Source organism: Stegostoma tigrinum, chromosome 13, assembly GCF_030684315.1.
Source record: "Stegostoma tigrinum isolate sSteTig4 chromosome 13, sSteTig4.hap1, whole genome shotgun sequence".
Classification (NCBI taxonomy): Eukaryota; Metazoa; Chordata; class Chondrichthyes; order Orectolobiformes; family Stegostomatidae; genus Stegostoma; species Stegostoma tigrinum.
This window is the reverse complement of record NC_081366.1, coordinates 77,198,084-77,213,500: the sequence shown is the minus strand read 5'-3', so window position 1 is coordinate 77,213,500 and position 15,417 is coordinate 77,198,084. Positions and strand designations below refer to the sequence as shown.

Below are 15,417 nucleotides of genomic sequence, written 5' to 3'. Positions count from 1 at the left end.
AGTATAGGTGGGGAGGTAGGGAGGGGATAGGTCAGTCCAGGGAAGACGGACAGGTCAAGGAGGTGGGATGAGGTTAGTAGGTAGGAGATGGAGGTGCGGCTTGGGGTGGGAGTAAGGGATGGGTGAGAGGAAGAACCGGTTAGGGAGGCAGAGACAGGTTGGACTGGTTTTGGGATGCAGTGGGTGGGGGGGAAGAGCTGGGCTGGTTGTGCGGTGCAGTGGGGGGAGGGTACGAACTGGGCTGGTTTAGGGATGCAGTAGGGGAAGGGGAGATTTTGAAACTGGTGAAGTCCACATTGATACCATTAGGCTGCAGGGTTCCCAGGTGGAATATGAGTTGCTGTTCCTGCAACCTTCGGGTGGCATCATTGTGGCACTGCAGGAGGCCCATGATGGACATGTCATCTAGAGAATGGGAGGGGGAGTGGAAATGGTTTGCGACTGGGAGGTGCAGTTGTTTGTTGCGAACTGAGCGGGTACAGTGGATGCAGTATACCACATTGGCAGATGTGGAGGTGAACCTCTGCTTAATGTGGAATGTCATCTTGGGGCCTGGGATAGGGGTGAGGGAGGAGGTGTGCGGAGGCTTGGGGACCGCTTTGCAGAACATCTGCCAATGTGGTATACTGCATCCACTGTACCCGGTGCGGCTTCCTCTACATTGGGGAAACCAAGCGGAGGCTTGGGGACCGCTTTGCAGAACACCTCCGCTCAGTTCGCAACAAACAACTGCACCTCCCAGTCGCAAACCATTTCCACTCCCCCTCCCATTCTCTTGATGACATGTCCATCATGGGCCTCCTGCAGTGCCACAATGATGCCACCCGAAGGTTGCAGGAACAGCAACTCATATTCCACCTGGGAACCCTGCAGCCCAATGGTATCAATGTGGACTTCACCAGTTTCAAAATCTCCACTTCCCCTACTGCATCCCTAAACCAGCCCAGTTCGTCCCCTCCCCCCACTGCACCACACAACCAGCCCAGCTCTTTCCCCCCACCCACTGCATCCCAAAACCAGTCCAACCTGTCTCTGCCTCCCTAACTTGTTCTTCCTCTCACCCATCCCTTCCTCCCACCCCCATCTACCTACTAACCTCATCCCACCTCCTTGACCTGTCCGTCTTCCCTGGACTAACCTATCCCCTCCCTACCTCCCCACCTATACTCTTCTCTCCACCTATCTTCTTTACTCTCCATCTTCGGTCCGCCTCCCCCTCTCTCCCTATTTATTCCAGTTCCCTCCCCCCATCCCCCTCTCTGATGAAGGGTCTAGGCCCGAAACGTCAGCTTTTGTGCTCCTGAGATGCTGCTTGGCCTGCTGTGTTCATCCAGCCTCACATTTTATTATCTTGGAATTCTCCAGCATCTGCAGTTCCCATTATCTCTGATCCGATAGTTTTGCATCAGTTCGAAGGATCCTCATGGTGAGGTAGTAGTGTTCCTACCTTTGAGCTAATGGGAGAGGCCTGAGTTTATGTTTCACCTGCTCCAGAGGTGCGAATTAACATTCTGAGCAGGTTGTTTAGAAATATATCTTCTCTCCTGTTAAATTTGAAAGGGCTCAGAAAAGATTTACAAGCATATTGCCAGGGTTGGAGAGTTTGAGCTATAGGGACAGGCCGAATAGGCTGGTCTATTTTCCCTGGAAGATCAGAGGCTGAGGATGACCTTGCAGAGGTTTACAAAATCATGAGGAGCATGGACAGAGTGAATTGACAAGCTCTTTTTCCCAGGGTACAGGAGTCCCAAACGAGAGGACGTAGGCTTAAGGTGACAGAGGAAAGATTTAAATGGGATCTGAGGGGCAATTTTTTTCAGGAAGAGGGTGGTGCATGTATAGAATGAGCTGCCAGAGGAAGTGGTGGAGGCTGGTACAATTACAACATTTAACAGGCATCTCGATGTGTATATGAATACGAGGGTTTAGAGGGATATGGGCCAAATGCTGGCAAACGGGACTAGATCAGTTTAGGATATCTAGTCAGCATGGACGGATTGGTCTGAAGGTTCTGTTTCCATGCTGTAGAACTCATAAAGTTAACTTCATCAGAATAATTAAAAACATTAGTAATGTTGTGGTGATTATAAACAATTATATTTTCAAAAATACCAGTAAATGTACGAGCTGGGTAACAAACTGTGAAGCTGGACGAACACAACAGGCCCAGCAGCATCTCAGGAGCACAAAAGCTGACGTTTCGGGCCTCGACCCTTCATCAGAGAGGGGGATGGGGGAGAGGGTTCTGGAATAAATAGGGAGAGAGGGGGAGGCGGACCAAAGATGGATAGAGGAGAAGATAGGTGGAGAGGAGAGTATAGATTGGGAGGTAGGGAGGGGATAGGTCAGTCCAGGGAAGACAGACAGGTCAAGGAGGCGGGATGAGGTTAGTAAGTAGGGAATGGAGGTGCAGCTTGAGGTGGGAGGAAGAACAGGTTAGGCAGGCGGGGACAGGCTGGGCTGGTTTTGGGACGCAGTCGGGGGAGGGGATGAACTGGGCTGGTTTTGGAATGCAGTGGAGGAAGGGGAGATTTTGAAGCTAGTGAAGTCCACATTGATACCATTGGGCTGCAGGGTTCCCAGGCGGAATATGAGTTGCTGTTCCTGCAACCTTCGGGTGGCATCATTGTGGCAGTGCAGGAGGCCCATGATGGACATGTCATCTAGAGAATGGGAGGGGGAGTGGAAATGGTTTGCGACTGGGAGGTGCAGTTGTTTATTGAAAACCGAGTGGAGGTGTTCTGCAAAGCGGTCCCCAAGCCTCCGCTTGGTTTCCCCAATGTAGAGGAAACCACACCGGGTACAGTGGATGCAGTATACCACATTGGCAGATGTGCAGGTGAACCTCTGCTTAATGTGGAATGTCATCTTGGGGCTTGGGATAGGGGTGAGGGAGGAGGTGTGGGGGCAAGTGTAGCATTTCCTGCGGTTGCAGGGGAAGGTGCCGGGGGTGGTGGGGTTGGAGGGCAGTGTGGAGCGAACAAGGGAGTCATGGAGAGAGTGGTCTCTCCGGAAAGCAGACAGGGGTGGGGATGGAAAAATGTCTTGGGTGCTGGGGTCGGATTGCAGATGGCGGAAGTGTAGGAGGATGATGCGTTGTATTCTTGGGTGAGTAATCCTGCTTTGAAACCTGCAAATTCCAAATGTGTCAAAAAAGGCCACAGTGACACGGATGACATCCAAACGCTGGAATGTTGGCGAGGGCCGGGAAGACGCATGCTCAGTTCGCTCGGTCTCGGCAGGCAGGTGAGAGCGCATGCGCATAGTCGTGAGCGCCGGGAGCCAAGCGCGCGGAGTGCGGTGACCTGTTGTTCTGGGCGGGGAGGGACGGAGGGGGCTGCGCGTGCGCAGTGTTGTGATCGTGCTTGGGAGAAGCAGCCTTGCGCGCGTGCGCAGTGTTGTGGTCTCTTGGCGATGGGGGAAGGGAGTGGAAGCGGTGTGAGCGTGCGCACTATGGTGGTTTCGGGCGTGTCGGAGGGGGCTGCGCCTGCGCACACCGTTTAGTCAGGAGGACGGGTTGCTCGAGGTAAGAAAGCGGGACGCGAATGGCGAAGTGAAATGGTGCAGAAAGCCTAGGGGAAACGGGCTGTTGGGCGTATCCGGCGGGCACGGGATGGAGGGAGGAAGGGGAGAGATGTTTCGGGTCGGCCCACTGCCATGGACTGGGGAGTCACCGTGTCCGTCTTCCTCTGGACCTGGGGTTTGGCGGGTTGGGGGCTTTGTCATTTTCTCACTGGTCGAGCCGGCGCCATTTTGTTTGTGTCGCTGGAAAGAAAGGAGGACAAAATGCCGCAAATGAAAACAAATACCGCCGTTAAACTAACCACTGAAACATAACACTGGGCTGTTAGCGAAATTTATGGGGAGCGGAGAAGATCAGGGATATCAGTAATCCCCGCCCCCGGGGGAAACTCGAAGAAAGTGGGTAGCCAGCGAAATGGACAGTGAAGGAATTAATGGTGGAAGGGAGAGACTGGACTTGGGGAAAACCTCAGGACTAGAATGATTACATCCTGAGCGAGACCCAGCGGCGGGAGGCAAAAACGTGATGACAACGTGTGTTTAAGAGGCAGCGCGATCTGGGGAAGGGATGGAAATTGAGAAATCAAAGTGAAAATCGGAAATGTTTTGGGGAGAGACGGCTGACTGAAACAGGAAAGAGGTCTTTCACCCCTAACCATATTGATTGAGATCTTGGCCAATCTTTTTTAACTCCATCCACTTGTTCATGATTTGATTGTTTGCTAGCGGAATAAAATACCTAACTATTTAGTGTAGAGTCTACTGTTTGTGGAAGAGAGTTCTATAGCACTTAACACTTGTATGCAACGGTCTTTTCCTCAGAGGTTAGGTTTTGATTTTAATTCTTTGTCCCTTTGCCTTGGACACTGTTTTACGACTTTTTGAAATGTCTTCCAAAAACTCAAATCAGCCTTAACCTCTCGAGACCGCATCAATCATCTAAAGATCTGAGGCATGCTTGCATCCCACAAGATCTGCATTCCTTTCAAGGCTATGTAAGATGGGATGTGCAGAACAGTTTGTTTTCTTATCAAATCATATTAATCCTGGATTTAATGCATTTCTTTTTCTTGCCACATGCCTTGCTGCAACTGATCCTTTCTATTCAGGGCAGTTAGGGGTTAGCACGAATACACTGGTGGCAGCATTCTTTCATATCTAAGTCTTGAAGTAGTTCTTGAACCTGAGCCTTCTGGTTCAGACACTGGGCAGCCAGCGATTTCCTGTCCCCTCTAATGACTCCAGATAAGGCTTGATCTCGAGCCTATCATTCCATTTACCTTTTTGATCACTTTTTAGTGGTCTGTACCCGTGAAACCCTTGATCTTTGGATGAATGCCGTATTGTATTGTCAAGTCATTAATAAATTTAGTCAATAGTTGAGATCCCAACGCCAATCCTTGTAAAACACCCCAAGCCACTTCCTCCAATTTGAGTACTCGCCTACTGTTTTGTCTTCTGCCTAAGTAGTCGTCTTTTCAGATCGTTAATTTGGGTTTGTGAGGTTAGGTGAAGGATGGGGTGGGGAATTTGATTGGGAGGTGGATAGGATGTAGAAAAGAGGAAAAAGGCAACAAAGTGCTCATTTTTTTTTGGAGAATAAAGGTACTTGGAGTACACCAAATGGAGAATGCGTTCATAGAATGCATTTAAAATAATATCTGGAAAATACATTCTGGGACCAAACAGGTGACAGACTGATAATATGTAACAAGACAAGATTAAATATGGCCTCATACTGAAGGATCCTTTTCGTGAAAAATGAACATAAAAATTTCACATTCAGTTTAAGGATGAGAAATTTGGTCCTAAAGCTACCATCCTAATGAAGACATACAAAGATATGAAAGGTGATCAGAGATAATGGGAACTGCAGATGCTGGAGAATCCAAGATAACAAAGTATGAAGCTGGATGAATGAGATGCTGCTTGGCCGGCTGTGTATGAAGTTACCTTTAGCTGAATTTGGGTGGAAAAAAGGGTAGAAAACTAGTGGCAGATATTTAAGCGCATGTTTCCTAACTGAACAAAGGTATCTAAATTGAGAAAGGAAGATGATGCAAGGAGGATGCGGATAACTGAGAAACTTAAAGGATAGTTTCAAACTAAAAGATCATGTTGACATTGCTGTAAAAATTGGTGTTGGTCAGAGGATTGGGATATTTTTTGACTAATGTAATAATAGAGTAATTAGAATGAGACAGTAATATGTTTCTATTGTAAATAAAAAGCAAACAAGTATTTTGTATCTGTCTTCACAGTGAAAGATACAAAAGGTATCCCAAGAACAGTCGAGGGCGGAAGTTGGGTGGGAGGGAACTTCATCACTGGAGGAAATAGTACTAGTGAAACAAATGAGACCAATGGCTGATAAATCCCCCTTTGACCTGATGGCCTGTATTCTAGGTTTTTAGAGAAAGTGATTGTAGAGATGACAGATATTAGTTGTAATTTTGCAAAATTTCATCCCACTGCATGTAACACATCCATTCATGAAAGAAGATAACAGGAAACTCTTATGCCATTAGGTGTAAATCTGTCGATGCTTAAATGCAAGAATTGACTCGTAAAGAAATAGGATAATTTTGCATAGGAATATAGGTTATTTGACGATATAATAAGCAGCTTGAATAAAGGGGAACCAGCAGATGTAATGTAGTTGGATATCCAGAACGCATTTGATGATGTTCTACATAAAAGTTTATATGTAACATAAGAGCTGATGGTGTTGGGATATTAGCCAACTGACAGGGAACAAGTTCAGGATGAATTGATTATTTTCAGTATGGCAAACAGTAACCAGTTGGGTGTTGCAGGGAACAGTGCTTGGGTCTGAACTATTTACAATCTACAATAATGACTTGGATGAACGACCAGACTGTTTTATAAGCCACATTTACTAATGGTACAAAGATAGGTAGGTAGACAGGTGAACAGCAGACAAAGAAACCGAAAAGGATCGAAACCAAGCGGAGACTCGGAGACCACTTTATATAGCACTTATGCTTGGTTTGTGACAAACAACACCACCACCCAGACGTGAACCACTTCAGTTCCTCACTCACTCCCTGAACGACATGTCCATCCTGGGCTGCCTCCAGTTTCATAACGACGCCACACGGAAACTGGAGGAGCAGCACCTCATATTCCGCATTGGAAGCCCACAATCCAATTGTCTCAATGTGGACTCTACTAGCTTCAAAATCTCCCCACCCCGGCCTCATCCCAAGACCAACCCTTCCTCTCATTCCCTGCCTCCTTGGCCTGCCCGTCTTCTCTCCCACCTATTCGCTCCTCCCACCCACTGACCAATCCCCACCACTACCTACCTGCTATCACCATTCCACCTATCTTCCACAGTCCAACGCCCTCCCCACTTTTTTTTTCTTTCAGAGCCCCTTCCCCTCCCCCATCTCTGAAGAAGGGGCCTGACTGGAAATGTCAGCTTTGCTGCACCTCTGATGCTGCCTGGCCTGCTGTGTTCCTCCAGCTCCATACTGTGTTATCTCAGACTCCAGCATCAGCAGTTCTTATTATCTCTGAAAAAGAATATAGATTAATTAAGTGAATGGACAAAGCAAAATGACGTGGAATTATAATGTGGCTCAGTGAGATTGCCAACTTTGGTAGGAAGACGAGAAACAACATTATTTAAATGGAAACTGTCTTTAAAATATTGTGGTCTGTAGGGAACTGAGTGTCCTTCTCCATGAAGAACAAGTTAGTGTGGGGTGCAGCACATAATTAAGTAGGCAGTTAGAATGCTGACCAACATTAGAAGGATGTGGAGCACATTGGGAAGTTTTGGTACAAATGTATCGTGTGTGGTGTGATCACTTGTAGTACTGTGTACAGAACTGATTTTGGTTTCTTTTGAGGATATACCTGTATTCAAAGCAGCTCAGAAAAGGTTTGTTAAGCTTCTTGGGATAATGGAGTTGTCATGTGAGGAAAGATTGAGCAGATTCAGTCGATACTCATCAAAGTTTTAAAGAATGAAAGGTGTTTTTATTGAAACGTTTGATATTCTTAGAGCCTTGACGAGATAGATATTAGTAGATTTTGCATCTAGAATTAGGGAGCATTGTATAAAAGTAAGGGGGCTCCCATTTAAAATTCTGGGTCAAGAAAAGATCTGTTCTTGAAGCTATCAGATTATGTGTTGACACACAACGTTCTTACAAGAATGATGCATCCATTGGATGAGGTGCTGAAGTGCATCTTGGGAACGAATCCAGGCAAGTTGGCACTGTCCAGAGTTGAGAGGAGAAATAGGCCAAGTTGAGGGAGAAAGATTCAGATGTTGTTCATGATTTCCAGATTTGTTTAGTTCTGCACTCTCCTCCATTCTCACTCATGCTTAACAATTTTGCCACATCAAAATGATGGGGTTATACTTTTATTATCACTCATAAATTTCCTGCTTCATTACATTGTGGTGTCCCTCAGACTGGTTTAACAAAAAGTCATTTGGATATAAATTCTGGTAACTAAGTGTAATCACATTTACGAATGAAAACTGCATTTTAGTAAAATTTGGATTTAAACACAATTATTTACCAATGTTGATAATTTGACTTTAGTGATCAGTAACTTTGATAAATGGCCTTTGGTGTATACAGGTGACTTCAATATTCTTACCTTGCATTCAGATGCTCCCCATAATAATGTTAGTTATCCAAACTGTATATTGTTCATGTGTAAAAACCCGAAAGAACTGCCGATGCTGTAAATCAGGAACAAAAACTAAGTTGCTGAAAAAGCTCAGCATGTCTGGCAGCATCTGTGAAGGAGAAAACAAAGTTAATGTTTTGGGTCCATGTCACTGGACCCGAAACATTAACTCTGGTTTCTGTTTCACAGATTGTTCATGTATATTTGGGAATATTTCAAATTAAACTAAAGAAGGCAATAAAGGTAAACCTAGTTAAAATAAAATCTAGGTAGGTGAAAAGTGTGAAACATTAAAGCATAGAGTTTTGAAAGTGATCAGCCTAACTTCATAGAATCAACTGGCACCAGAAGAGGCCATTGAGTCCCATGAACCTTTGGCTGAAAAAGTTAATCAATTAATCTAATTTCCCTGGTCTTTCTGTGTAATTTTGTGATTATTTCCCCTTATTTGTTCAATCCCGTTTTGGAATTTGCTTTCCCCACCATTTCAGGTAATGCATTCCATTTTGTAACTTGCTGCATATAGCACTTGTCAGCTCCTCTCTGGTCTTTTTACTAAATGCCGTAAATCAGTGCCGGCAAGTTTGCTGACTTGCACATCAGTGAATTACTTTTCCTTATCAAATTTGAACGCCTTTGTCAAATCTCATCTTAATTTTCTTTCTGAAATGACAGTCCCTTTAAAATTGCCCTAGATTTTTCATCTACCTGAAATCCCGCATTCAGCCTGACAATCTATTAAGTCACTTCTGGGCCTGAGCTGTTTTCCAGCAACATGATTAGGCCTTTTAGCTACTTGAACTTGTTCTGGCACTCCATACCTGATCCATACTATTCAGAATCAAACCTCCATCGACCTACCAGAATCTTACAAATTTCTACGTTTTTAATTGATCTAGCCTCAGGAACATCTTGACAAAGACCCCAGCCTATTTGAAGTGATATAAAAACAGAAAATTCTGGAGAATCTCATCAGATCTGGCAGCATCTACCGGTTGAAGTTCTCCAGTGAAGTTTCTGTTGTGGTCGCCAGCAACTGCAGTACTCTGCTTTTAATTTGTCTGAGGTAGTGTTTGTTATCGCCCCTGAATGGCCTAGCTGTAATTTTGAGTGTGATGGTTTATTGGTCAAGATCCCCCACTGAAGAAAATTGTTCTGTATGGGATCATTTTTAAAACTTCAATTAAACTACATTTTAATTATGTTTATTAAAAGCAACACAAACCGAGTTTTGTAATTCACTTGTTTTAATCCGGTATCATTCTGAATTTATGTTGCTCCCACTTTGTGACCTTCCATATGTTGCCTGGAATTGAGAAAAAAGTCATCAGAGGCAAAATCAATAATTTATTAAGAGTTTAGCGTGACTTGATTTCTGTACACTACCGTTTTTATAAAGGAATGGATCCAATATAATTTTTAACAGCCTAATTGATTTGTTCCTTTGCATATTAAACCTCAGGATCCAGAACCCCATTTAAAATGGTATCATTTAGTTTCTGTTGCCACCTGTCATTTGGTCAACATTATGGCATAAAAATGTGTAGTTTTTCGACAGCCTGTTAAAATAGTTAGTTCTGAATTGGGTGTTAAAAACAGTAAAATTTTGATTAAATAACCTTATGGGAATTGGATTTCTCTGCCTGAGTACCTCAGGTAAAGAGTTTGTAACCTTTGTGCCTTCCACGTTCAATCGTATGAAAGTGGAAACAACCAACTTTTCTTTGGTTGGCAAGGAAATTGGCATGTCTGAAAACAAATCTGTTTAAAACCTGGGAATTTTACTTTGCTTTACATATGTCACGTTGACCCAGTTATTCATAGTTGACCATGCACCTGAATATGTGAAACCATGTCAAATATTCTCACTACATATGAAATTGAAGAGAAATTCTGTATTCCAACTTCATAGAACTCTTACAGTGTGGAAGCAGGCCATTCAGCCCAAATTCATACCAACCCTCTGAAGAGCACTCTGTACCCTATCGCTGTAACCCTGCATTCCCATGGCCAGTCCACCTAACCTGCACATCTTTGGACTGTGGAAGAAAACTGGAGCTCCCGGTGAAAACCTGGACAGGCCCGGGGAGAATGTGTAAACCCCACACAGAGCATGGACAGAGGCTGGAATTGAAACCGGGTCCCTGGCACTATGAGGCAGCACTGCTAACCACCCTGCTGTCCCCAACTGGGAAACGTTATTCCAGTTTTACTCATTGCATCCTTTTATAATTCGACTTCCAGTATTCGGAGATTTTTGATTTTCTAAATTGTTTGCTTGCATTTGTCATTACAATTTTAAAACATTGTAGGTGTCTGTTGACTGGAAAGTGGTCTGGAACTGAATTTGTGTAATGTTAGCAAGCAACATTTCTGTTATGGTGAATGCTGGTTTCTCAGTGGGTAAAAAGAAATTGGCTTCTTGAAAAAGGAAAACAAATAACGTGTAGGTTTAGAATGATGTGACCAAAAGATCTCTGAATAAACATACAATTTAGTACCCAGATTTGTTTCTGTAGTTTCAACTGCTCTAATGGAGTGTTTGAAGATGATACAAGTGTAAGATGCTGTCTCAATTGATAGTTATGGGTTTCTCTGGATTTTTAAACTCCTTACCTCAATTTTTTTTTAGTAAAAGAGAATAGCAAATGCTGATGGAGACAGGAAACGCATGGGATTTTAAGCTTATAGTTAATGTAAGCTAGTTTAAAGAAGTGCAACAAATAATTGAATAAGAGGGGGAAAAAAAATCACATTCCAATTACAAGATATTTTCACCTTCACTCAGTGGTACCATTCTCAACTCTAATAAAAATGCAGGTGCAAGATCACCTACAATATGAAAGTGTCTCATGATGGGACCTGTCCAAATGTAAGTTTTCTTTCTGTTGATCTTTTTGGGCCCATATTATTTATCTTGCGTTTGCTCAAGAACACTGGATAAAATGTGAAGTCTGATTGATGTATTGCAGGTTTGAAGAATCATTGTAGCTATGTCTTTTTTTTTGGTGCTACTGGAGATTTAATATCCACTGCTGTGTCAGACAAGAGTTTGAAAAATTCCTATGCTGTCATTCCCAGCTTTCTGCATGGTGTTGAACAAAACAAGATTTTCAGATCAGTGATCAACCATTTGTGTGTAGGCAATGGAAAGCCTGCCCTTTTGTGTCAAACGATCTGCATGTTTAATAAATCCCATCCATTTTATCAATCATAGAAACCTGCTGGAGATCTTTACTGACTTGAAGATAGCAACTGTGCTAAAATGGGCAGTGCCTTTAAGAAGTAGGTACTTCGCTTGGTTTTGTATACTAGTAGTCTCTCCTAGTTACCAATCCCAGCTCCTGTAGTTGGAGACACTAGATAGATTCATCCTCAGATGAATTTCTTTGTAGATTTGCCTTCCAAAATAATGGACTGGTAGGGGTCGGGAATGGTTGAGCAGTTGAGAAATATTGCTGAAATTCCTCAAGTGCAGTTAACTGCACAATAGCTTGTTTTTATGTATTGATGAAGAATTGCATTAAAATGCTACCTTCCTCCCCCAAAAATGTTCTTAATGAAGAAAAAAGAAAAAGCTGCTTTGAATTGAGACATTGTTGCCCACAATAACTGAAATGTTTTCATTGATTGCATTCATCACATAATAAAGATAGTGTAGTCCTTATTCAGCAAGCGTATGAAATAAATTTAAATACAGTTGGGGTGCATGAGTAATTTTTTGCATTTTAGAAAAATACTTTAATAATAAGCCTAATTAGCTGTTAATTTTGGTGTGACTATTCCAGAACATTGTTGAATTTTCTAACTGAGGATTTCACACATTTTTATCAAACAAAATACTTGACATGGGAATTGCTCAATTTGTAGCTTGCTTATCTATCTGAATAAAATTTTGCTTTGAAAATATGTCTGTTAACTTAATGTTTTGAATTGAAATTACACAATTTTGATTTTTGTGCATCCAGTAGAATTCCCTGTATATACTTCGTCAAACTTCCACCACATTTAAAATGTGTTTTCCCGCTAGCTTGACTTTTTAAAAATCAGTCTGACTCTCTGTTGATCTTGTGACTGCTTGATAGGTGTTCCAGAGCTGATTTCAGTCACATGTTGATCTTGGTTAGAAAATGATCGAATCTCAGTTTTTCTTAATTATCTAGCAATAAAATGTGTTTTGCAGCAGGTAAGTCTTGTTGCAACAATCACAAAAGCTCTTTAAGTTGCATATGCTGGCCAACCTTGCTGTAACATGTTTGAAAAACAGAATGGAATTGATGCCATTATTGTGCCAAGTTGTAGAAAAAGCCATTGAACAGATTTGAAGTGTAGTGTTTGATGTGCAAAGAGTTTAATTTTATGAAAGTTCAAACTCTGAATTTTTCTTTTTTAAGAAAGCATTTTTCACGCCGCACAGTATGCCACTACAACCAAAGATTTCCACTTCAATTCACATATTTCCCCCATCATATCAAGGTGCCTTGCTCAGAAGAATAGTGCCACTAAAGCCATGCTGTTACTTTGTTTCGATGGTGTTTGGATTCATATCTTTTGATGTTTTGGCAGTAGTCCAAAAATATACAATGCTGGTAATTTCTCAATGCTTTATCTACCATCTTTTTAGTGCCTGTGCACTTGGTGCTTAAAAGCATGAATCAACAAGGTAGGACGTGTTGTTCAGTCTTGAAATTTTGGGTTGATTTTAAACCCATGCAGAGGTAAGGTTTTCATTTCAGACGACCTGTAGGATGAAAATGTTTATAATTACCTTTCCATGTATAACTTTCAACTTGTGCAAGAAATTCATGGAAAAACACTTCCTTGTAAGCAATTTGGTCATGAAGACAACATGTGCTGACCATCAGCAGTGTTGTAAATGTAATTATCCAACAAACAATTCTAATTTGGGTTGGATGCACAGTAGTTACATTTCAGCATTGCAGCTATTCCTTGCAAGTTAGTTGCTGTTTTAATGGTCCTTGTTGACTTTATTCCTTTATTGCAAATACCTTGAATTCTGTGCACACTTTTATTTACCAGTTAATTTAGATTGCAGGCTACTTATTGAACACCATGTTCAAGAGACATGTCCTTACAGAATGAGTTGTTAAATCATTGTTAGGTCCTTTTTTAAAACAAAATCATTTTATCGAGTCTGAAATGAGTGCTGTAATATGCACACAACCTCTTCTTTTTCAGTGGCTTACAACACATCCAATTCATGTGTTACTTCCCTTTCTAGGAATGGTTATAATATCTTGAAATTTACAAAGGTATTTTTCTAAAATGTTGCTATAAATTTATTTGTGATCTTCAAAATGCCTTAGATATCCTATAAGAGTGGGTTGGAAAATCTTGTTTACTTGAAACAGTTTGTTGGCCAGTTTACCATTTTTGATGTTGGCACTGGCCATGTTTTCCCACTGATATGCCTTTTGACATTCTTACCATTTCTTGTTAAGAGGTTGTATAAGAGTACAAAGAAATGATCCCACTGCATTGGATTTTGCATGCAACTATGAAATGTTGCATTCGATCTTGTTTAAACTGTCTTTCTGCAGACCAGTTTTGAACTTCTAACTTTGAAGATGGATCGAGATGCATGGTCCTTTTTGAGGCCTTGAGATCCCTGACCTAACATTTTTGTTTTAACTTTTCAGCCTGGCAAAGTTCTCTGAGGAATCTGTGCCATTACTCGCATCAGCCATCTATTAGACGAAGTTAGATAGTGAAACCGCTTTCTACAGAGCCAACAAAGGCTATCTACTAACCACTGAAGACTTACTTTATCCTGCTCTTGCCAGTTTTGAACTAGACTCTCTCTTGTGCCAGAATGTCATTGGGTAGAGCCCAACAGGATCATGGTCGTGGCATGAAGAAAGATGGTCATAATATTGGATTCTTTCCTGCAGCGCAGTCTGCAAATGTCCATGTGAATCTTGGGAGAATGAACCAGGGTGCACGAATGGGTGGCTATATGAATTTTGGACAGGGTCAGGCAGTGAACATGCAAGGTGTGGGACAAGGACATCAAAGTATGTCTTCAGGTGGAGGGCCCTCTCGCTTCAGCAGTGCTTTGCCTTCCTTGTTTGATGTAGGCAGTCGCAATCAAACATCAGTTGCCGTTCAAAAACAGATTGATGCAGACAGGGCCAGTAATATTTTAGCTACCTTTGGCCTTTCATCCAGGGACTTGGATGAACTGAGCCGCTATCCTGAAGACAAACTTACTCCTGAATCCTTGCCAGACATTCTTATGCAACTTAAAAGAAAAAGAAATGATGAAGGAACGTCTTTGAATTACGGCAGAGGTGACAGTTCTCCTCGGGATGATCGTTCTTTCAGAACCTCCCGCAATGAATGGGAGGAAGAGAGGCGCTTTCGAAGTAATTTTGAAGGTCGTGATCCTGACGCTGATCCAGTGGTCAATTATGACCATGGTTCTTCTCGAGAGTCGAGTTCTAGATATTATGACAGGAAGGACTATGATACTGAACGATTGAGAGGTGATGACTTCCGTAGAGATGATATGCGTATGTCTGAGTCAATATATGATTCCGATTATGGAAAAATGGGGCCCTCTCCTTCACGTGGGCAAGAAAGGCCTCTTTTTGAGAGAAAGCGAGGATCTCCTTCACTGAGCAACATAAACGATTACCATGGTTTCTTGCCAACAATGTTCCCTCATTTGTGTTCGCTGTGTGATGTAACTGTTCATTCTGTGAAGGTGAGTGACCTCTAATTTAAAAATTGCTTTTTAAAGTATAATTCTGACAAACACCAGCTCTTGTTGGACTTGTGGAAGAATCATTTGAGTCTTAATTTGTTCCAGATACTCATTGGAACATCTTAGCAACATGAAATACTGCACAGGATCTCTTTGTTATTGTCAGATTAATGACAAGTAACACCCGTTTAAAAGCAAGTTGTCATTTATAGTATGCATCTCAAATTCATTCACAGAGTGCTGGTGGAAACTTATTTTTGTTTGGACTTGGTGAAATCAAAGGAGTGTGCAGTACTTGTAACCCATTGGCATTACTTGTCAATTAAAAGAAGAGGGGAAGTGACTTTTCACCTTCAGAAATTATGTGCCCGCCTTGGCATTTAGAGCATATGTTATGAAGTTACCGGGCCTTGGGTCTCGATTGTTTTTCTATGTTAATATTTTGGTGCACCTTGGTGCATGCAGAATGCCTTTCTCCAAAGGACAGTGTTCAA

General features: G+C 42.4%; 1 protein-coding gene across 5 annotated transcripts in view; it reads left to right on the top strand.

The window, feature by feature from the left end:
• Positions 1 to 3,418: 3,418 nt before the first annotated feature.
• LOC125458380 (matrin-3-like) overlaps positions 3,419 to 15,417 on the top strand; it is a 55,153-nt gene continuing 43,154 nt past the window's right edge. For 2 of the 5 annotated variants that reach the window (XM_059650797.1, XM_059650796.1), the window contains exons 1-2: positions 10,109 to 11,481; positions 13,857 to 14,923. In XM_059650797.1, the coding sequence (XP_059506780.1) occupies positions 14,030 to 14,923 (894 nt within the window). In that variant the 5' untranslated portion in view covers positions 10,109 to 11,481; positions 13,857 to 14,029. Of the gene's footprint in view, positions 3,527 to 9,095; positions 9,263 to 10,108; positions 11,482 to 13,856; positions 14,924 to 15,417 lie in introns of those variants that run through there. The other 3 variants (XM_059650795.1, XM_048543623.2, XM_048543621.2) reach the window with 3 other exon arrangements.